Genomic DNA, 23850 nt, shown 5'->3' with positions numbered 1-23850 from the left:
TGTGTGAAATCTGTGTGGGTCTGTAAGTCGTTTTTAGGGTCTGTGACTGGGTGTGCGAGTGGCCGCATGGGTGTGCGAGTAGCTGTCTGTAAGTGGTTGTGTGAGGGTGTAAGTGTTTGTGTGGGTATGTGAGTGGCTGTGTGAGTCTGAAGTTTTGTGGGTATGTGAGAGGGAGTGTGAGTGGTTGTATGGGTGTGTAAGTGGATGGTTGTATGGGTGTGTAAGTGGATGTTTGTGTGAGTAAGTGGGTGTATGAGTGAGTATGTGGATGTGCGAGTAGGTGTGTGGATCTGTGAGGGAGTTTTTTTTTTTTAAATTGGGGTCTGGATCCCCAGATCCTCCCAGAATCCATGAAGATCCGGGACTCCTGGTGTGGTAAATAAAAATAGATTTTGATAAATATCTTACCGATGTGGAGTCCCTCACAGATCCCTCTATTAGTCCTATGAGGTCAGGGTACCTTTATCCTGACCCCTTCTATCACTTTTTAACTTCATTATCCCCACAGGGAACAGAGACTCGATGAACAAAATGGCAGCCGAAAATTTCCTCTCAGGATGCGGCTAGTCAATTACAGGATTGCTGTTGCATGAATTTGCGAATTCTAGGAGGATACGTGTCATATATATATATATATATATATATATATATATATATATATATATATATATATATATATATATATATATATATACACACACACACACACACACACACACACACACCCACAAATTTGGATTTCCCTAGATATTTCCCAAACTACTGAACGGATTTACACCAAATCAGAACTAGCATTGGCATAGCCAATAGGTCTCGCCTTTGGGACCTTATAAGTGTTTGGCCATGCAATAGTGTATTTGTTGCACCAAGGATATTGTGCTGGATAAATAAACACTTATAAGGTCCCAAAGGCGACACCTATTGGCTATGCCAATGCTTGTTTTTATATTGCGTCTAAAATTAGCTGGTGACGTTGAAGGGCTGAGGTGAGTGATATTTAGTGCTGCGTCTCCAGAGCGGATGCTCGGCTTCCGCCCCGCCAGCTGCCGCCACGCTGCTGGTGTCAAGAATTCCTGTCATGCGAGGGGAGGAAAACGGTAACCAGCGAAAACGGACTACATCTCCCAGGATGCTTAGCGGTTGTTATGTTATGTTATGTTATGTTAAAATTATTTCTAAAGCGCACGTACACCCAGAGGTTTCATGGCGCTATGGCGAAGGTGTACTAGGTCAGGAGGTTACTGGTAAGCTTGGACAAAAAGAAAGGTCTTGAGGAGAGATCTGAAATGCGGCAGGGAGGTTTCAAGTCTGAGGTCCGAGGGAAGGGAGTTCCACATCTGCGGTGCCAGAAAAGAAAAAGAAAGTCCGCCGTGTTTTTTCCTCTTGAAACGAGAGGGGGTGAGAAAGTTGGAGTGTAACGAACGGAGTGCACGGGTGGGGGAGTAGCGAGAAATTAGAGAAGAAATGAAAGCAGGCGCCTTGCAGGTAAGGGTTTTGAAGATGGTGCAACCCAGTTTAAACAGACAACGTTTGTCAACCGGGAGCCAATGAAGACGTTTCAGCAGAGGACGGACGTGTTGGGTACGTGGTTGGTGAGTGATGAGGCGGGCAGCCTGATTCTGGACCAACTGGAGTCGGTGAAGTTGATAGAGGGGGATGCCAACATAAAGGGAGTTGGCATAGTCTATCCGTGAGATGACCAGGGCCAAGAGAACTACAGTAAGGGCCTCAGAGGTAAGAAATCTGGCAATCTTACGGATTCTGCGTAAGTGAAAGAAGCATGAAGATGTAACTTTTTCCAATCTGGGGCTTCATGGACAGATCGCAGCTGATGATCACTCCAAGGCTTTTGACCGATTTAGAAGGTAAAGGGGGATTTCCTAGCGTGGGGTGCCAGAAATTGTTGTTCCAGGGATTTGAAGGGCCGGTCAAAACAAGCTCGGTCTTATCAGGGTTGAGCTTGAGTTGGAGAGGTTATGTAAACAGGAGAGCTGTTACATAACTCAAGGAAAACACGCCCTTATGTAAACAGGAGAGCTGTTACATAACTCAAGGAAAACACGCCCTTATGTAAACAGGAGAGCTGTTACATAACTCAAGGAAAACACGCCCTATAAAGGGAGGAACCGGGAGGTACAACGCTGTCGGATATTGTGTTTACACCGACGTACCTGCTTCGTCAACAGCAGTGTTCTGGAGTGGTGCTCCAGTAAGGCAAGAATGGAGGTAGGTCGAGTCGTTACTCCCTGGGCCGTGTCTTGCCCCATCGTCACCTGTGAAGGACCCGGAAGCTCTACCGGTCAACCATTGAGCTTCGCTTTTTGACTCGGCTGAGTCAAAGCGCAGTGGCGCTTTTGCTGGTTGGAGTCGTAACTCCCAGCCCGACCAGAGATACAGGGACTGCCAGCTGTAACGCACACCAGGAGGTGTTTGCCGCGTTACAGACTCGGAAGTCCACAGGATCGATCGAGCGGCTGCTCTCGGTTCAGTCTTCTTGCTTTTGATTGGGGTATCGGTGACGCATCACCAGGAGGTGACTCCTCGTCCCGGTGCAGTCTGAGGAAGAGGTTGAGCGGCTGCTCCCTTCAGGTAGAGACCCCGGCTGGGTGTTTCCCTGACTCCTCGATTCTCCCCAACACTCTTCGTGCCCCTCACAGCCTACCGATTGGCATTGTCGGCCATTTCATTTCTGCCCTCTGTTGGCATACGCCGGGATCGGCGTATATGCAGAGGACGGTTAGGACCATCCGTGCTGTGGGCTGGTAACGTACTTAGCCTGGAGGATTCCAGTGACTATAACTTTTGTTTATTCTTTGTATTATTTTTGCCTTCATTAAAATAACTAACCCTTCACAAGTGGTTGCGTCCTCATTATCGTGTCTGTTAAACGATCCTGAGACGTTCAGGGCGTTACAGCTGGCAAGTAACAGGCTGGTGCTTTAGTGCCCTCCCGTGTAGCTTTCTACTAAATTTAATTCAAAACTGTATCATATAATTTATATTCCAAATGAATCGATACTCGCAACGCAGCCATCGTGCACAGGAAATGTGACAAGGCCCCAATATGAAAGAGTGACGGTCGCAGTTTGCGTTTTCCTCAGGGTCAGAAAGTGGTGGGGGGAGGGGGCTGCCCTGTGCAGACCTTTTCTTTGCATCTGAGGTGAGACACGGTTAATTTGCTCTCAAAATGCATCCTAGATTGGTGACCGGATTTGCAAACCTCAAATGGGGCCCAGCTGCGGAAATAGAAGTAGGACTCCGGTTTGACAGACTGTGGCACGGAATGACAACAACCCTCACCGATGTTTAAGAGCTATGTAATAAAGTTGAGCTTTCATGGGAGTGTTACACAAACTTCACTCTTAAACCTAACCGGAAGTAACAAAAGTGGCATGCTCGTAACATTCACAAAGTTAAAATGAAAGTATGTTTGGCATTCTTTTTCATCACTGTCAGTCAATTACGGATGAGTCTATAGAATTTGCACGTGACAGCAGTTATCAGTGTTCCTTTTTTATAATCCTCTTTATTTAAATCCTGTTGGCAACTTTCCATAAGTTGAAAGAGCACTGAAACATTTTGAAATGTCACGCAAAACAGAAAAAAGGTCAAAAGCGTACAGTGCCTCTCCGAGGTTGTCACATTTTGTGAATCATCATATAACCTATGTTGAGGAGGAGGTTTTGAAATACCTTATGAGATGTACAAATAGATTCACTGTTCTGTAAAATTAAAATAATGTGCAGATGACTGCTGTTAGAGTGCGATTATACACTAACAAGAAGATACTTGTAAACTGCTTAACATTTTGGGTTAACCACACGTCTGAAAAACATTGTTTTCTGCCCATTGTTTTTGCAGGGAAGAGAGGGTGGGAGGGAACTGACGGGGAATTGTGAGGAGGGAGGAGGCCAAGGGTGAAAAACACACGGAGAGAGACCAGTGGCAAGGAAGTGACACAGCACTACAGAAACCGGGGAGGGGAGAGGCATGAAGCGTGGTTGAGGGGGGTGAAGCGAGAGGAGGACAAATAGGAAATAGAGAGCACCGGGGCATTAGGGAGTGACAGACACCGAGGAGTGAGTAGGGGCAAGGAGAACACAGAAGGAAAGGGGTGGCGGAAGTGGGGGGTGGAAAGGGGGAGATGTAAGCCTAGGTCCCCCTTGAGCGTAGGAAGTAGAGCAGAGAGGAGCATGGGCAGAGAGGAGGGGCTGGGGCGAGAAAGGGTACAGTGAGGTGAGAGGAAGGAGGGAGCAAGAGATTGGGAGGAAGGATGCTGAGGGAGGCGGGGCTGGCAGAGTGAAGCCAAAAGGAGTGAGGAGCAGAGTGGGGGCCAAGACATGCGCGAAAGTTAATTGAGGTGCACGCACACAAACGCAGGCTGGCGAGTGGTGTACGATGTGCGCGCACCATGACGGGAGAGGAGAGCCAGATGGCGCCTCTGCTCTTCATTGTGCGCGTAACCGCACGCTCTATGCCAGCCAAAAGCGTGAGCTTGGACTTTTAAAGGCCCACACACTAAATGTCTCGCCGAGCAGCGCATGCACTGGCTCAGGCGAGACCTAAAAAAGGCATTTCCATGGACCAATATCTACCTATCTGTCAACTTTGGTGTAATTCCGTTCAGTGGTTTGGGCTATAGCCGTGTCTAAAGTCCCTTTCGGAAAATACATGGAGAAAACGTGTCTTGGGACCCCCCCCCTTTGTCTCGGCCCCCGCTTGACATATCATCCCGAAATGTTTAGGATTGCAGCTAAAGTGAGTGGCAAACTAGATTTGAAAATGTTGGTGATGATTTGTTAAACGCCCTCAAAGTTATTGGCAAAACAAAAAAAGCCTTCCATATGGAACTAGGTTCTAACTATAACTACCTACTGGTAATGCCGGTGGGAAAGAAAAAAGAAAATATTAAAAAAAAAGTTATATATTATATATATATATATATATATATTTCCAACGCAGGTCTGTTCGAATTCTCCCTGGACAAACTCAGACGACGCTCCACAGGGTGATTAATTGCTAAATAATTCATTTATTTTCTGGGTTACCAGTTACCGCACATAACACGTTTCAGCGGGCTCCCCTGCCTTTTTCAAACTAATCATATACATATATTTATATTTGGGGGTACCACATACATTAATGAGGTTAAACATACATATATTATTTTTAATATATGCTCCGGGGTCCCCACGCATGGGCAGGACTAGCCAGTGCTTATGACTCTGAGGAGTATCCTCGTGAAGAGAAGTGTCCTTTTGTGATCTAGTGTAAATCTATTCTGCGGTTTTGAGAAATTAAGGTTCAAGCAATAGAGATACATAGTGCCACTTTCACAGAACTTCCGTGGCACAAAAAGGCAAAATAAATAATTTTGATTGACTAGATAGTCCTATGAGACCTAATGCTTGGATTTGCTAGCTGCAACATAAAGAGAAATACTGCGGCTACAGGACTTGGGGGACTTATTAGAAGACCCTAGTATAACCCCACTTTAACCTTGTATTCGAAGGAGGAGCCTAGCCTTCAGCCGAGATGGCCGCCTAGCTCTTCGGCTCCGCCGACCCTTTCGCCCTTCGTCGATATCCTGGCAAGCATCCTGCGCCTCCGAGCCCTACGCTTACCTGCGCCACGTTCCTGACCACGATACTTTGACTCCGGTCGAAAACGGAGCTGCCCCGGCGGAGTTGAGCCCCGGTTTCCATTCCGGCCTTCCAAGAGGTCGCAGCCGGGCCATTGTTTAGTGGGGACGGCCGGCGGCGACAACGATAGCAGCGGCCGCTGTGGAGAGGGAGGAGCCGGTGCACCGGACCTGGAGCGCGGCGCTGGGATTCTCGCAGCAGCCTTTTCCATGCTCGGCTGCCCAGCGCGCCCCGCTCGCAACATTGTATCCAGCTCCCGTATACTGTATCCCGACCCAGCTGGGAGAGGGCCGGGATCGCTTCTTTGTTGCAGCCTACAGCAGCGGACGCCATCTTCCGCATCGGAAGCCCTGGTCTCGCCGGTGGGTTTCCCTGCACCACAGATTCCCCTGTCCTTGAAGCCTTTCCACGACCGGCTGCCTCCACGCTTCCCGCACCACCGGGGCCCCGCAGAGAGCTCATCACTTTCCAGATAGCGATGGCTGGTGAGGGGGGCTTGCTTCCCGGGGCGCTCGATGGTTGCTTGCCTAAGATGGCGGACGCAACAGCACCCTCCATCCTTGATCCACCGCTGGGGCTTCGCGACATCCTGGCAGCACTGGAGGACCTGTGGTTGGCCTTCCGCGACTCTGCCACTGGTTTGGAGGACCGGTTTGATCGGACTTTTTCAGCTGGCCATGATGATTCTCCAGTGCGGCATGTTAAGCCACATCTTCAGTCGACTGTCGGTGGATCACCCGAGTTGAGGTATGTGGCAGTGACGGGGGGACGTGTCCCAGTGCCCGCTGCGGTACTCCTCGGCTCTGCCCTGGAGGAGTCTGACAATCCTGCTCCCTTGGTATGGCCGGAGCTTGTGCCTCAGCCGCCGTTTTGCCCATCTCCTTTGTCCTTTGGTGCCACGTTTCTGAGCGTCCTCCTGGACTTGCTTCCTGTACATCGGCCGGCCGCTACTCTGGGACTTATGCATCGTCCTGCTCCCTGTTGTACTAGCCACCGCATAGCAGTGGCGCATTCTGTGGTCCTTTACTATCGAGCTTCGTTCCAGTTTGACTTGTCTCTTACCCCTCGATTGCTGCAACGGACTCCATGGTGGCCCATCCCGTCCAGGTTGGCTGTACTGCAATTGGATTCTGTTGGACTGCAGATTCGAAGGGGCCAAGGCTGAGGAAGGGGGTTTTTTCTTGTTGCACATTGATACGTATATGGCTGGGACTGGGACTTGTGACTGTTGGAGGTACATGTAGCAGGGTGTTAGGTCGGGGCCTGGGGTTGGGTGACCGCGGGTAACGATTTTGCTTGTATTGAATAGATCCTCGGCCCTCCTCCGATCAACCGTGACATTCTTTTTCTTTTTCTTCTCTTTCTCTTCTCCTACATTTCGGGTACTCTTTTGGGGCGACAGACACACTGCTAGGGGGGGTAGGCCGTAGCCTCTGCATGCGTGTAGGGTGGGGGGTATATTTCCTTGTTGTTTTTTTTCTATGGGCCTCCTTTTTCTTTCTTTCTTTTCTCTCTTTCTCTTCTCCCTTTCTACTCTTTACCTTTCTCGTTTGCTCCTTCCTTTCTTATTTCTTGGGTCGAGGGGAGGATTGGGAACTTGTGGGTAGTGCTGGGGATCGTCATGTGATATGCTTCTTTTCTATCCTGATTTCATTGAGTGCGATTGATTACCTTACGGATAATGCTTGCTGACTCTTCTGATGATCGTTGCCCACTATAGTCCTAACTGCATTGCTCTGATTCGGATCCTTCCAGACCTGTTGCTATGGACTTATTTCAAGACTTTATAAAACTTAAACCTCATCATCCTGGCGCTCGGCGGCACAATTGTGTACAACGTAATCTGGTCTATTCGTGCTTGTACTGATATGCTGCTGAGTCGTATAATTGCTTGCTGATGTGCCCTTTATTGTCGAGGCCGGCCTGAGGGTTGTAGGCCCGTATTTGTTTGCACATACTGTTAAATAAAGGTTTTCAAAAAAAAAAAAAAAAAAAAAAAAAAACCTTGTATTCAATGAAGAAAAAACAAAAAAACAAAATATATATATATATATTCACTGAAAAAACCATAGGTTTCACACACGTTATAGTTAGGAATTAGCATTTAAAAAACCTTGCAAATTCACTTAAAAAACCATAGGTTTCACACGTTCTAGTTAGCTGGACATTTCACTCGTGAAAAAACATTGAAATTCCCCCGTTATAGTTAGTGCAGGCAACTATAACTCACGCGACCGCAATCCTCTGCTGACGTCAGATATTACATCACTGTATTTAGACACTTATTTACCCATGTCTTCTTCCATTAATTTTTAGCTATACATATATTACAAATATTTTTTTTTCAGAAAGACACATATGTCCTCAGTGATGTAATATCTGACGTCATCAGCAGAGGATTGCGGTCGCGTGAGTTATAGTTGCCTGCACTAACTATAACGGGGGAATTTCAATGGTTTTTCACGAGTGAAATGTCCAGCTAACTATAACATGTGTGAAACTTATGTTTTTTTAAGTGAATTTGCAAGGTTTTTTAAATGCTAATTCCTAACTATAACGTGTGTGAAACCTATGGTTTTTTCAGTGAATTTGTACGTTTTTTTAAATGCAAAGTTATGTATTTTTTTTTTTTAAGGTTTTTCACCGCACCGTACGCGCGCTGTGGGCGCGCAGTGCGCTTCGCGCATCGCACGCCCACGTTACGCAGTTCGCAGAATTTTTCTGTTTCTACCGTACGCGCACGCTACGCGCACTCCGCGATTTTTCGAAAGAAAATTAAAAGACATTTTGGCTCTTGGGGGTCCTTCTGGGACCCCCTGACAAAGGCTAGGGCAGAGGTCTTCAAACTGTGGGGCGCGACCCCCAGGGGGGTCGTGGAGTCGTAGGAAGGGGGTCTCAGATTCCCCAGCTTCACTTGTCTCTGCAAAAAGACAGCCGTCCTGGGACGGCTAATTGAGATCGTTATCAGCTACTTGCCTGAATGAAAGGCAAATGCGCTGGTAATCTGCAAGTGTAAAGGATGCTTGGGAGCAGTTTTGGCTCTTTGTGAAGACAAAGATGTGTGTGTTTTTTTTTAGTTGAAGTGCGAAGAGTTAACTACTGGGCTGGGAAGTTCTTGCTTTTAATTTTAACTACATTTACACAGCTATGTAAAAAAAGGAAAACTGCATTACATACACTCTGGTATTATTAAAACCTACATTTTGAAAGCACCATTTTATTGTAAAACTATTCACAAGTTTTGCAGCATTGTATCTTACCCTGTGTGTAATGCAACTATAAAAAATGTACTTACATCTTCACAGTGCTTTCCGTCACAGGCTGTGACTTTGTAGCACTAAAAATACACATCACTATTCTCCACTGCACCAATCAAGATTTTATTCTGTGGTTCTCTGGTTACTCACAGACCGCTGCAGTGCATTAACTAATAGATGTTTCATAATGTACTACAGTCCATTTCCCACTGAGCAATAACTTATTTTATTTATTTTTCATTTACACTGCCCATTATTTTATATGTAGATACCTGAAGGTGAAAGACCTAAAAAACATACAGAATATTTTGGGTTTACTTATGAGAAGCTTGCATTGCCAGAGCATCACTTTGTTTGATGCTCCGGTGGCGCAACCATCTCAACCATACCTTGAGGCAGTGCAAAGTCACCCTGCATGGCTTTGCATTGCCTCATAGATACGGAGTAATCAGTAAGACATAGCAGCGCAAGTCACTGTGTTGCCTTACTCTGCGTCAAGGAGGTGGTCCATGGCCTTTGCGTGGGGTTCCCACGCAAAGCCCATGGATTTTGATGCTGCCCCATATTTACAAAATCACGTAAACCTGGGGCAGCTCCAAAAACTGAAGCCTCTCCAGTGGAGGCGTAACGAGGAGAAATGTTTTAATTTCTCCTTGTTTTTCCTCTTTCCATGTGTGCTGCATTTTGCAGCTCTCATAGAAATAGGAAAACGCCCCTCAGGATTGTTTTGGTGAAGGAAGGTGCCTCTTCCCGTACAAAAACAATTCTGCCTACGTTGGTGCTATTTTGGCAGCAATTTGGAAAGGGAAAAGGACTGGAATGCACCGTATTTCATAATTAAAGTGTATTCCTGCCCTTTCACATTGGCATTGGGCAGTGCCGCAAGAAGACTTGCAGCGCTGTCCTACGCCAATTCCTCATAAATAAGACTCTTTGTTTTTAGCTACACCTTTGGCTACACCCCCCACGCTCACCGACCATTGGTTTGCTAAACACTGTTTAATACAATTTCCCCACCGTAAAAATATTTGCTGTGGTAATTGGGGCTGTTAGAAATGGGGGTCTCTAGTTGGCAATGGTTTGCACCATTGTCCAAGTAGGGACCCTTCCTTCTAGTCAGGGTAAGAGGGATACACTACTGAAATAACCCCTGTCTCACCCCATGGGTAGCTTGGCACGAGCAGTCAGGCTTATTTCAGAGGCAGTGTGTAAAGGATTTGCACATAACCAACAGCAATACATTGAAAACACTACAAAAGGACACCACACCAGTTTAGAAAAATATCCAATACTTTATATATTCAAAACAAGACTAAAACGATAAAAATCCAACATACAGTACTTAAAAATATGCACTTTGTGGGAAGCTGGCGTCGGTTGGTTGGTCCAGACTGCGGTGTGGGACGGGGTAGTGTGTCGCAAGGCTTCCGAGCAGTGCCCCCAAGCCACGGTGCGGTCACGGTTGTCGAAGTCAGTGGCGGTGTCTGTGAGACCATGGCAACGAAGTGAAGCGAGGCGGTGCGGAGTGCAGTGCCCACAGGTCACAGTGCAAGCAACAGCTCAGCGATCGTCATCAGTGAGGCCAGTGTTGTGGTGCAAGATGCAGCTGTGCCCTCTGCGGTGCCTTCAGGGCATTGAGCCAGCGGCAGAGTCAGTGACGGAGTCGGTTGCTTTTTCCCCTCTGTGGCAACTGAAACCACAGTTCCAGAGGTGGTACCAAGAGGTCAGTGAAGAGTTTGCGGTCCCTGAGACTTCAGAACAGGGGGCAACATGTAAAGAAAATTCAGACCAGTCCTTTCACTGCCCAAGGCAGAAGTAGCAACTGCAGGCCCAACCAACAAAGCAACAACACAGCAAAGTTGCAGTACTCTTCTTGGCAGTTCTTCCAGCTCTTCTTGGCAGGTTCCTTGATTCCAGTGAGTTCTACAGTTCTAGGGTCTGGACTCCAATATTTATACTCAGTTTCTCTTTGTGCTTTTGGGTAGAGAGTGCCTGTACCCAGCCCAAACCAGTTCCATCCTCTCTGGCCCAGCTTCTTGGCAGGAGGTGGATACAGCATTGTCCAAGGTAGACCAGGCCCAATCTAGTGCAAGATAATCTCCTCCAACTACTATAAATACAGCCCAGGTCTATTCAGCTCAGCCCTGACTCATCCAGGAAAGGAAGGACACACCTTGACCTCCCCAGTAGCTGTCTGATGAGAATGCACATCCCCAGCCCCTGTCACTCCAAAGTCAATCCACAAACCCAGCAAAGGCACACAGGATGGCTAAGCAAGAAAATGCCTATTTTCTAAAAGTGGTATTTTTCAAACACAACATAAAAAACATCTTTACTAAAAGATGCATTTTTATATTCTGAGTTCAGGCATGCTAAACCCCATTTCTCTATCTTGTCCCAATGGGAAGATACGCTCATAAGACATTATAAGTAAACTCCCATTATCCTATGAGACAGATAGCCTTTCCATAGTGAAAAATGAAACACACTGTAATTCACTACCAGGACATGTCACAAACACCAGTACATGCCATACCCTTAATATACACGGCACCCTGCCAACAGGGGTACCTTGGGCCTACCTTAGGGGTGACTTACATGTAAGCAAAGGGAAGATTAGGGCTTGGCAAGTGGGTGCACTTGCCAGGTCAACATGGCAGTTACAAACCATGCAGACTCTGCAATGGCGGGTCTCATAACCTTTTTCAGGGCTGCATGGGTGAGTGGCACAATCAGTACTGCAGGCCCACCAGCAGCATTTGATTTACTGGCCCAACACCCTCAGTGCACTTCACTAGGGACTTACTAGCAAGTCAAACATGTCAATCATGGAAAAACCAATCCATAATACAATTTACAATAGGAGCACTTGCGCTTTAACACTGAACAGCAGTGAGAAAGTGCGCAGAGACACTGAACCATGCCAAAAGATGGCAGGTATAACAGGGGCATTTATAGTTATCGATAGATGATGTTGATGATGAGGAGAACCAGATTCTAGAAAATTTTGTCCGAAGGGGTCCTTACACCTAAGAAGGTTTGACAAGGGGGTCTCGACAGCAAAAAGTTTGAAGACCACTGGGCTAGGGGGTCAGGAATTGTCCACCCTGCCCCCTTTTCACGTTCTCCACCTTTGTTTTTCACCCCCTCAGACTGCGAGAGACAAAATGGCGGACGACACTTCCTGGTTTCGACCGATTCGAATGTTTACTAAGATCTAACAACCAATCAGAATCGCACTCACGCACGGCAGCATGCGCGTACGGTAAGTTTTACCGTACACGCACGGTGCGCGCTTATAGATATATATATGCTTTTAAATGCTATTTTCTCAGGAAATACTGAACAGATTTACACCAGACCTGCAGAAGGCACATGACCTGAGGACTACCTCTCTGCCAAATTTCAAGTAATTCTGTTCAGCCGTTCGGGCTGTAGCTTGGACTAAAGGTCCTATGGAAAAATGCATGGGGAAAATGCGTTTTGGGACCCCCCCTTTTTCTCAGCCCCCGCTTGACGAATCCCCCCGAGACTTTCAGGGAAGGAGCGGAGCGCCCCACCTATTTTGAACATTTCGCGAGGATTCGTCAATCGGCGCCAAAGTTATTCCAAATAGAATGTTGCGGATTTCCTATGGAAACACGATCCTAACCATAACTATCTACTGGCGACCGCCAGTAGATAATATATATATATATATATATATATATATATATATATATATATATATACACACACACACACACATAAACACAGTATTTATAAGAGATATGGAGAGGCACCCCTCTATTCCTCCTACAAAATAGTGGGGCTGGGAGACGCCCTCTGTATATGAGAGAGGAGGGTAAAAGATTGCAAAGATAGATGCGTGGGCCCGCTTCCATGCTTGCGAACCCTGAACTCCCAACCCCTCCACTCTAAACAGACCAGAATTGAGATATATGTGGAATATTTATATACGAGGAAGAACATGAGATAGGATCCCAGGAAAAAGCAGCAGTTGGTTGTTGTACTTGTCTATTATAATCAAAGAACATAGAAAATGAATATTTAAAAAAAGATGGTCAGAGAGCACTACATACTCCACACCAAGAACATTCTTTAACCAGGAACATGAGGTTTGCATATAAGAAACTAACCGATTTACGATTAGAATGATTCAGAACAAGATTTAAAAAACAGAGTGAGAAATGATATTGTTGTCTTCTGTTCTACTTTTCACTCTACCTCAGGTACAATATTAGTGACAAAATACCTACGTACGTGTACTGGACAAGAAAATGTAAGGTGTTCAGTAAAATGCTAATAAAAATGATATTTGAAAAAATACATATATGTATACATATAAACATACATACTTACACACACACATTTTTGTAAATATACAATCCATAAGGTGTAAACAGAACATCTTCATTATATCCCATCCAATTTGATCCATTTGGCATGGAATTTGTAAATTCGGCTATTTCCCTTATCTTAAACTTGAATTTCATGTTGATAAGTTTAAGGTATATGAATGACCTGATGCACTTGTACTGTATTTTGAATACATGAAAATGTAACTGATGTATTGAGGTGAATACAATTTTTTTTGGAACGTTTTGAGAAGTTCGCCAAACGGCAGCAAAGTCATTAGCAAACCAAACAACCCTCTTCCTGTGGTAACTAGGTCGTAATTATAATTAGGGCTCCCGGTTTAATGGTATTTATTTTTTTGCCATTTCCATCTGTATTTATCCATATTTCTTTTTTGGGCATTTTTTCTGCATTTATCCACATTTATTTTTGCCACAAGCAAAAGACAACGCTACAGCTAGTATTTTACCACATTTATTTAAATTGACAATTTTATTCGTTTTTCTAGTTCAATATAGGCTATATTGTACTAAAAAACGAATAAACAATTGGTTAAAAAAAAAAAAGGGCAGGAAGTGTAGGGTGGAGAGAGATGCACAACTATAGAGCCTTTGGTGTTTGGTAATCCGGGGGCTTCTAACAAAAAACTCTGGGCCTATATAATGCGACCCTTATCCCGGGCTGCAACTACCCTTCCCCGCGCCTGAGAGTATCCTGACATCAGCCTTCTCAGTCGAAACAATCCTCGAGCCTTGTCCAACCACCACAGCATGTCTATTGCATGTCTACTGACTGGCCTGCTCTGGAGGTGCCAAATCCTAATGGAAGTACCAGTAGCTAGTGAGGTTTTCAGACCCCTGCAACAGTTGACAATGCACACATGCGCTTGGTTCTTATGTGAGGGCACTGCCACCCTACCCCTACCCTTCCTGTGTGTCAGCCCGGGCTGAGACAGCTCCCCAGGCACACACACACATAGACAGTTTTTGAGCTGCTAGCCGCACCGAGTACTTCACAGGTCTTTAAAAAGACCATTCACTTGTTAACAAGGCTTTGTTGTTTTTTTTCACCCCTTCTTGCCAGACTGCGGGCAGTGCCTAAAGGACCACCCTGTGCTCAGTGGCTTAAACACCGAACCGTAAAGAGCTGCCTTTTACAGAGGACAGCAGATTCGTTTGGACCAAAGAACGCGCACTGACAGAGGGAAGCAACTCCGCATTCACAGCTTCACGCCAGGGTCGAAACAGCATATAGAACCCCCTCTCCACTAGGTACAAGTAGCTCACACCGAGTCTATAAACAACGTGAAACCCTCACTCCCCCCAGTGTGTAGAAGAAAAGGAAACCGGGGTGTATATCCCATGTACACCCACACCACGTAAAGACAGCGCATGCAGGAGTATTACAGCGCGTGCAGGAGTATTAATACCATAAACACTCTTGCAGCTATTGTAACCATGTAATACACCTTACACTGGGTCTAACTCCACATAGCAGCTGCTTGCAACAGGTCTAGACACCGCTTAGACTATGACCGCCACCTGTTTACATGAGTCAGTGAATTACACTGAATTTACGTCACACACAGACTCCTCCACAGACCAGCTGCTCACAGCGGGGTCCAAGTAGCAGGCAGCGGCAGGTATTGTCAATGGAGCAGACTTACACCAGGTCTAAATCAGGGCCACTGAAGTCATGAGATTCTGCAGCAAAATACCGAAGGCAGCGCGGCAAAATTTGCTAGTACTTTGTCGTTTCTAAATATAAATACAGACAAAGGGAATAAAGTTTTCTGTCTGTATTTATATGTAAAAATCCGTAAAAATGGAAAACCAGGAGCCCTAATTAAAATTACACAGTGGCACCCGCCAGTGAGAGATTTTGTGATTTTCTCAGACAGACAGGCAATATCGTATGGGAACCAGACATTATAATAGTTGTACTTTACATCACTAGTCTCTACACAAATATCTCACACAAAAATGAACTTAAAGCTGTAAACTACTTTCTAAAGGGTAGAACTTTGAAATTTGCAGAACACAACTGAATGCTTGTGGAATTCATCCAATTCTGTTTCATTAATAACATCTTTATTTTTCAGGAATAGCTGTATAAACAGACACACAGAGCAGCCATGGGAACCTGCTTTGCCCCCAGTTATGCACATTTATTCGTGGGCTGGTGGGAAAAGCACGTGGCTTGGTTGAGACCAAATGAGATCTGGGTCAATCAGGTAGTTAGCTGGTATAGATATATTGATGGCCTATTCATTCTATGGAAAGGGTCCAAAGAATCAGCTAATGCCTACGTATTGGCTCTAAATGACAAAGATGTCAACTTAAAATTCACTGCAGAGATGACTACTGAATCTGTCAATTTTTTAGGCCTAAAGGTCTTGGTGGCCGATAATAGGATATGTACAACTTACATAGAAAGCCAACCGCAGGGAATTCCCTGTTACAAGCTACAAGTAGTCCTCCAAGTACTCTCAAGTGGAGCATCCCCTTGAGGGAGCTGCTTCACTTGAAGAGTAACGGCACAAGGGTAGTAGATTATGAATCAGCAGCAGATGAGTGTATACAAAGATTCCAACAAAGAGGTTACCCCATGAAAGTATTGAACAACAAGCGATAAAGTTCAAAACAAATCTAGGCAGAGTCTCCTTCTATAGAATATCTCTGAAAAGGAGATTGATCACAAGTACAGGCAAATTACTAGCTACTCAAACAATACAGGAGCTTTAAACAGCATCATTCATAAAAACTGGCATATTCTCAAACCAGATCCTGTAATTGAGACGGATATACAAGAACAAGCCAGTATGACATAAAGAAAAGAGAGAGCTATAAAAGAACAAATAGTTCTGAGTAATTTGCCTGTAAAAGACACCAATATAAACTGTAGTGGTGTGGTGGGATTTTTCCCTTGCAATAATTGTAAAGCAAGTAAAAAGCAAAAATGTACTGACACATTAAGTACCAGGATGCAAAAAGCCTAAAATAATTAATGAATAAAATAATGAACTGCAATACCACCCACACAGATTACTGTATGGTATGCCCACGCCAATTAAAATATATTGGAAGTACAATACATCAGGCAAAAAAAACAGATTCTGGAACACTCAAGAGCTATTGCCAAGACCAGTCGTATCAAACTCAAGAGATTTAGAGGCACACCACAATAGCAATAGGAACCTACTGCACTTTTTCTGTATAGATCATGTGCCTCAAGAAGCAAGGGGGGGTTGGTAATCTGGTGTCTAAACTTAGATGCCTAGAATCACGCTATATACTGGATTTACAAACAAAAGCTCCACAGGGCCTTAGCACAGAAGAAGAACTGGCAGTACATTTGGGAATATAATCTTATCTATAACAGACACTTCTCATTGCCTCCAAGAAATGATATTCCCCGATGAGATAGTGTCTCCCGCGGTTTTAACTTCCTTCTCTTTTTGTATCTTGGTGATACAGGATTGTAGCTTTAAGAGACTGAATATCAATAGGAAATATAAATTGTAGGATTTTGTAGGTTTTTTAAATGTTATGGTGTAGTGACTAGTCCTCGGATTAGATCTTGCCCATTTGGGGCTTAACCTTTGGAAGGTCTAAAGTGGAAACCCTGTAAAGCTGTAATTGGGTGAATTGGATGTGAGTGTAGTTCTTCCAATCGAATTTCCAATTATCATGCATTCTTTGCCTTTATATAAATTGGAGTTGGTGCTATCTTGACAATGGTTTCAAGCGCTTGCTGCGATCAATTAGAACAACACTTTTAGAATGCTTTCCATCCGTCTTCTGGCGAAATGTAACATGATGATTTTAATCATGATATAATTGTATCAAATACAGAACCACCATATTAAGTATCTTAATTGTTGATAAATTAGATATACTTCGATCTAACAATAGAGGACGTGAAATATTCAGATACATTTATGTTGATTGATGAATTGGTTTATTTATGTATGCAACCACATGAACTTTTAAAATAAAATACAGATTTTCGATTATGAATGAGAAATATCTCACTGTGTAAGCACCAGTCAGTTTAAAATGGCGGCTGCCAGAAAGTAAGTGAGATTGTTATAAACACGTTGACCTCTTTCTATGAACTGCCACGTCAGAAGGAACAACCAATAGACAATGTTTATATTATACGGCAGTCAATTCATTGAACGTTGAAAAAGTAGGCAGCCGAAACAAGTCTAAACAAGTATTTTGTATGCTCCCTCCCCCCTGTGAGTGCTAACTTCTTTTTTGGAAGACTCGGAGCAATTAATATCGTGAGACCACCCTCACGAATTGAAAGCACCTGCCCGCGAGTGCAGTGGATTTTGGTGGTTTGCAGCAGAATAAATATATATTTTTTAATAATCTTTTAATTTAACATCATTCAATACAGATGTGAAACAATTTTGCGTGCACATACTCAAAAAAGATGTGGTTGGGACGGAAATCCATAACAACACAAAAATCACCTGATGATATTCTTTACTGTGTGGGGCGCATGCCGCTCTCCCCTCACTCTATCTAAGGACATGGCATTTGTTACAGCGCACAGGCGATTCACAACCCCTCTGACATAGCTCTGTATTCCCGCCAAGGGGACCATATCTTCTCCCACTTTCAAGGGAACCCTCTACTTTTGGAGATCACTTCCTAAGCTCTTTGGCACCAGTCCAAGTCAACCTCCTACTCTGCCACTGACGGGGGACAGGCACCCACCCCCACCGTGCTAGGTTTCGTTTTTCTATTCCCGCTGCCAATACCAGCCAGAGTCTACTATGTCAGGGCTAGTCTTCTTTAAACCGTATCATCAACAATAACCACTTAGCGTCCATAGGCACCTTCACCCCCACGACTCTGGACATCACTGCCGTCACCCCCTGCCAGTATGTACAAATTACGGGACATATAAGGATTTCTCGTGCGTGCAAAAGCACTGCGATGTATGTATCTCCCCTAATTTATGGAACAGAGTGCAGGGCTAGTATGATCAATGAAAAACTTTCCTAAATCTGCCTCAGATCGCAATGTCTCGAGGGCTCTGTAGAGTTTAAACCCACTCTTCATTGTCAATGTTGCCTATGTTGTCTGTCCAGTCTTATCTATGGGAGCTCAAGGGGCCAGGGGCATTGTTCATTAGTTTCCAGTAGACGACCGATGTCCCCTTATCGGGAATGGGGGTCTGCTAATAGCCGGCCCGCCAAAAGGAAGGAGTCAGGAAGGGCCTAGCCCTGCTGAATGTAGACCCTAAGGGCGTGTCCGAGTCTCAGGTAATGGAACACCTAGGAGGTTGACAGGTCGTATTCCTGATTCAGGGTATCAAAGGGAAGTGCCCTGTTCCTCAATACGTCTCGGAGGTGCTCAATGCCTATTGTCGCCCACCGTGAGAAGCCTCACAGATTAGATACCTCCTTCAGTCGATCCCATGCCACGGGGGGGGGGGGGGGAGGAGGGGGTCACGCTCATCTATCTAGAGTGCCAGCCCAGGCATCTATTTGCCTCTGTCTAAAACTTCGCCACTGTTACTGTATGTGGCAGGAGGTCTGGACTCGCCCTACGGGCATTCAGGAGAGACTCATAACTGCCGGCTGGCATTGCCGCTTTATCCCTTTTTGTAAGTTATGCAGGGCAATACGAGGTGTACCCCCCTGACAAATCAAAGTCCGGAGCTCCTGGGCTATGCGAGTAAAAAAGGTTGCAGAAACTGGGTAGGGTGTATTTTGAAGGACATACAGGAGACGTGGAAGGGTCTTCATCTTGTACAAGGCTGCCCTTCCCATTAAAGACAGTGGCAGAGTACGCCAGTGCATCACGTCAGTTTGAAGTCTGTTTAATTGGGGAAAATATTTTGCTGCATGAATATTAGTGGATCACAAGTTACAAATATTCGGAGGTATCTGAAACACTCCTTCTCTATAGGTGCTACAAACTTCGCCGAGAGACTCGGAGGGTGAGTGGAGGTGTAAGGGGGGGGTCAACAAGAGGAACACTACTGACTTGGCGCAATTTATGTTGAAGCCAGAGTAACTCCCCAAAAGTTCAAAGATGGAAGCACTCTTGCAAAGGAGAAATATGGTCTGGAGAGGTATAGAACGTTGTCATCTGCGTATAGGGAGTGGCGCTCCTCCCATTCGCAGGACAACGGAATGCCCCATATCATTGGCTCAAAAGTATCCAATGTGCCAGGGGCTTCTGCGCCAGGGCAAACAGCAAGGGCGATTGTGGACATGCCTGCCAGGTACCTCTGGATAGCGCTCCATTAACGCTCACCCTTGCCAGTGGGGTTTGGTATAGCAGTTTTATCCACCCACAGAACTTCGGGCAGAATCCCAGTCTGGGCAACATGGCAAACAAGTAAGGCCTTTCTATACTATCAAATGCCATTGAGGCATCAAGTGCCATCAGAGCCGCCTGCTGGGGCTGGAGGGCGCTTGTCATATGTAGGACACTGTACAGCCTGCACAGGTTGTGGCGGGTGCTTCTGTGTGGCGTGAAGCCGGATTGATCCACATGGACAATAGATGTGAGGACAGCCACGAGGCTAGTCGCCAGGGCTTTGGCCAGCACCTTCGTCTCCACGTTCAGGAGCGAGATCGGTCTGTAGGAACTGCAGTCCACCAGGGGCTTGCCTGCTTTATGTATCACTACTATCGTGGCTGTTCGTTGGTCGTTGGGTAACTTCTTTGCCTCCCGAAACATCTCTTGCATTGGCTTCGCTATCTTACTGGATAATCGCTTAAACAGCTCAACTGGCAGCTCATTGGGGTGAACCGCCTTTCCGGATTTCAAGGACCAATGGGCGCAGATTAGTTCCTCCTCCATGAGGTCAGCCTCCAGGGTGTCCCTCACGTCTGCAGTAAGCGTCAGGAGTGAGAAGTCTCTCAACAGCTCCACGCAGTCCGTTTCTGATCCAGAGCTGACCGGGGAATAAGGGCTCGTATAATAGGAGGCAAATGTCTCAGCTAATGTGATGCTCGTCGTTTGTAGGAATTCTTCCTTGTCTCTGACCCCTACTACCCACGATCTATCCCTGTCCCTCTTGTCTAGCCAGGCCAGTAATCTGGAGGCCTTGTCCCCCACATTATACAGCCGGCGCTGTGTGGCCAATGCGTGCGACTGAGCCGCATTCTCAGCAAGGGCTCGCAGGTCATGCTGTTGCAGTGTTAGCTTGTGCCGTAGCTCTGTGCTCCCCTCTTCCACCACCCACCTTTCCAAGGCCAGAATCTCTGGTCTTACTTTCAAACATGGCTTCTTTTTTCATTCCGCCTATCAGCCCCTGGGCCTGGCCACGAAGGACTGTCTTGAATGCCTCCCAGAGGATGCATTTAGTTTATCTCGAAGGTCTGGATCTCGCAAGTACCAGGGATCTAGCCTAGGGAACTTAGCAAAGTTGACGACTGGGCCCCTAATTTCAATGCTTACTGGGGAATGGTTGGATATTCCCTGTGCTAAATGTGTCGGCCTTTCGAAACCTCCCACCTGGTCATGCCATGTGAAAAGATAATCAAGGCACGAGAAAGACCCTTGCCGTGCAGAGTAGTAGGCTTCTCCATAGGTCTACCATGCCCATTGCTGATGTAAAGTTCGGGAGAATCTTGTCTGCTCGTGTGCCCCCTTACAGCACGCATTCGGTCTAGGTCTGGGTCCATCACTGCATTCATATCTCCTCCCAAAAGGAGGGTCCCTGTGGGTAATTTTGCAAGAAGAGCGCAAATTTTTGGGAGGATTACTGCATGAAGTTTGGGTGGGAAGTATAATGAGCAAAAAGTAAAAGATCAGCGTTCCCAAGTACCCGTAAGGGCCACATGGCACCCCAAGTCATCCCACCATATTTTATCAACCGTAAAGGGTAATGAGTTTCGAAGCAGTATACCTGCACCTCCAGAGTCTGCAGAAAACCCGGATTGGGCCATAAACTTGTACCCAAAGAGGTCTAGGGATTTGTAGTGATTTCCCTTAATATGTGTCTCCTGCATCAGTATGACATCTGGGGAATGATGCTTAACGTGCTGCAGGACTAATGTGCGTTTAACTTGGTTTCCTAGCCAATTGACGTTCCACGTCCACGTACGTGCACTCGTGTCTGTCAAAAAAAAAAAGGATAGTCGCATTTTCGTACTGCAGGTCACCATGCGAGCGCGCAGTTTGTAGGATGGCGTCTCGCTCTCTAAAATGGAGTATACAGGCTATAATCGGGCGCGGGGGGCCCTAGCCGTGGTCCCAATGCCCTCGCTCCACAATGAAAAAGTTGGACAAACGCTTGTGCGTGTGGAGAATCGGGTCTTCAGGAAAGACTTCTGGCGATTGCCCCCATGATCCTTCTGGGACTCGCACTAATGGGAAATTATTGCATCTGGCCCTGCACTCCTGATCTTCCAGGTGAATCATTATATCAGTTTGTTGTCCCTAAGGACAGTCACTTGCTTCTCCAGGATTTTAGACTTCGTTTACAGGCACCCTATGTTCGCTTCAGCCGTGGCCATCCGGTCTGCCAGCTTGCAGAAGTCTGCTATGAATAGATTCATCACTTCCGTTACTGTGTCGAGCTTAGGTTCCAGAGTACTTTGGAGCTCTGTTATCGCCTTCATGATATCTCTTAGTGAGGTATCTGGCACATGTTTATTTTCGTCAGTAGTTGTGGAGCTACCCGCGCTCCTCCTGCCTCTCCCACCGGTCTCATTGCGACCGTGTACTTATCTATTTGGTTGGCCTGGCCTGGATGAGGCCCTTAGTTTGGACCATTTTCAGCCTGCGTTTTCTTTTGGTATTCAAGAATTGGTGGCTAGGTCGTATCTCGTTCAGGGATGGGTCCAGTCTTGGGTCAGACCCCCACGACCTTTCTGAGGCTCCCTAATTAAGTTGCAGCTGCTAGCTCTCTCCTCCCCCCGTCGTGATCGGAGGTTTCAGAGTTGCTGTGCCGTTCGGGCTCAGATTTCACCCGGGGGCGCGTCGCTCAATGTCTTCCTTGTCATTCCAGGCCCTTCCTGCTCACCATCCTCGCATGTGTCCCGGCACTTCAACTATGCCGATCACTTTGGGGCAGGAGGCCCCAGAGTCTGGATCGAAGGACGGCAGGCCCTGCATGTGGCAAAAGCAGTTTGTCACGGACACTGCGTAGATGGGCACAATGTCCCAGAGCCCTGACCGGGGCCTAATGTCACCTTTATTGCCTTCCCACACCAGTAGGGGGGGGGGGGGGTCACCGCTCAGCTGTACAGACTCTCGCTGGTTGCTCCACACCTGTTCAGGATCCTGGATTCAGGATCAACTGTCGCCACTTACTTTTGCTGGCTCAATAGCTGCAGGGCCCAGTGATCAGCAATCCGTCTTCGTCCCGGCCCTCTGCTCCCTGTTGCAGCGTAGCGCTGTCTTGGGCAGGCGCCGTCCTTGGTCTCCCGCCTCTCCGTCAATTACTTTGAGAACCTGGGCTGCTGAAAAGCAGCTCGAACTATGCCGTTCCCGGCCGTCGGGTGGTGTCTCAATCAGAGGGCGGGAGTGGCCGGCCCCTCAAACACCCTTACCCCGGGTTACCACACCCCTGCGACCCCATCTAGTGGAAGGTCACACCGGCGCCTTTTTAGGCTTCCGCTGCTTACATCCTCAGAAACCACCTCTATGCCCTCAAGCTGTTGATTAGTCGTTTTCGCGTGTCCACGTACATGGATTACGGTTTTGCATTACATAAGACTCCGGAACAACGGATGAGGACGGATAATTTAAGGTTATACACTGGTGGCTAGCGGAGCTCGCTCAGTGTGCGGCCATCTTCGCCGGCTGCAGGCCATGCCCCCCTGCATAATAAATATATGTATATATACATATACTGCAATATTAGAAACTACACAATTGTCAATATATACACCTTTCAATGCAAGATTCACCTTGTGTCGCCAGTTCGGTCATTGTATCTTCCACTCCATGACCTTTCTTCATCATATTTACTGTACTCTGAATGTTCTCTTTCACGTGGTGACCTTTCACGGTCATCATACCTACAACCCCATAAAAACAATTAGAGATGTCTTAACTTATGAGATAGTGTCAATGCTCAATTCAATTCAAAATACTTTATTTCGGCCTACAAGGCCATAAAAGTAGGAAAACAATAAAATACAGCACATACATAGTAAGTGTTTTTTTTAAAAAAAATACGCTCATCCATTACTCACTTCATCGGATCAATATACATCTGTTTCGTTAGAGTTCATGTTGAGTTTGAGTAAGTCCCACAGGTTGGTCTTGACAATCTAAAGGCTAACCTATTGTCTTGCTCATATGTAAAGTGCTTGAGCAATTTATGAGCAGCAAAGTACTATTTATTCTGTACCAAATATCAATTTCTGGAAAAGTGCATATACAATGAATGTGCAATAGCGCAGTTGTTACAATATACCATTATGCACGAACATCAGTGTGAATTATTTTGTGTCCAGAATGGTACAAAAGTTAATAAAATGTAAATGTTCATGTAAAAAAATGTTCAATAAAATACATGACAATTAAAAGTGCTTCAGTATTTACACAGAAGAGTAGCTATTTCATTTTCGATTCCATATAATCTTGGACAGTTGTCTTTCACGT

At 46.0% G+C, this 23850-nt stretch overlaps 1 protein-coding gene across 5 annotated transcripts in view; it reads right to left on the bottom strand.

Annotated features, from left to right (window-relative positions):
* CWC22 (CWC22 spliceosome associated protein) overlaps window positions 1-23850 on the bottom strand; it is a 354656-nt gene that overhangs the window by 154741 nt on the left and 176065 nt on the right. For all 5 annotated transcript variants that reach the window (XM_085645191.1, XM_085645196.1, XM_085645192.1 and 2 more), the window contains one exon: window positions 23151-23261. In XM_085645191.1, the coding sequence (XP_085501317.1) occupies window positions 23151-23261 (111 nt within the window). The remainder of the gene's footprint in view (window positions 1-23150; window positions 23262-23850) is intronic.

This window comes from Triturus cristatus, chromosome 3_1 (genome assembly GCF_964204655.1).
Source record: "Triturus cristatus chromosome 3_1, aTriCri1.1, whole genome shotgun sequence".
Lineage (NCBI taxonomy): Eukaryota > Metazoa > Chordata > Amphibia > Caudata > Salamandridae > Triturus > Triturus cristatus.
This window is presented reverse-complemented; position numbering and strand designations above follow the sequence as displayed.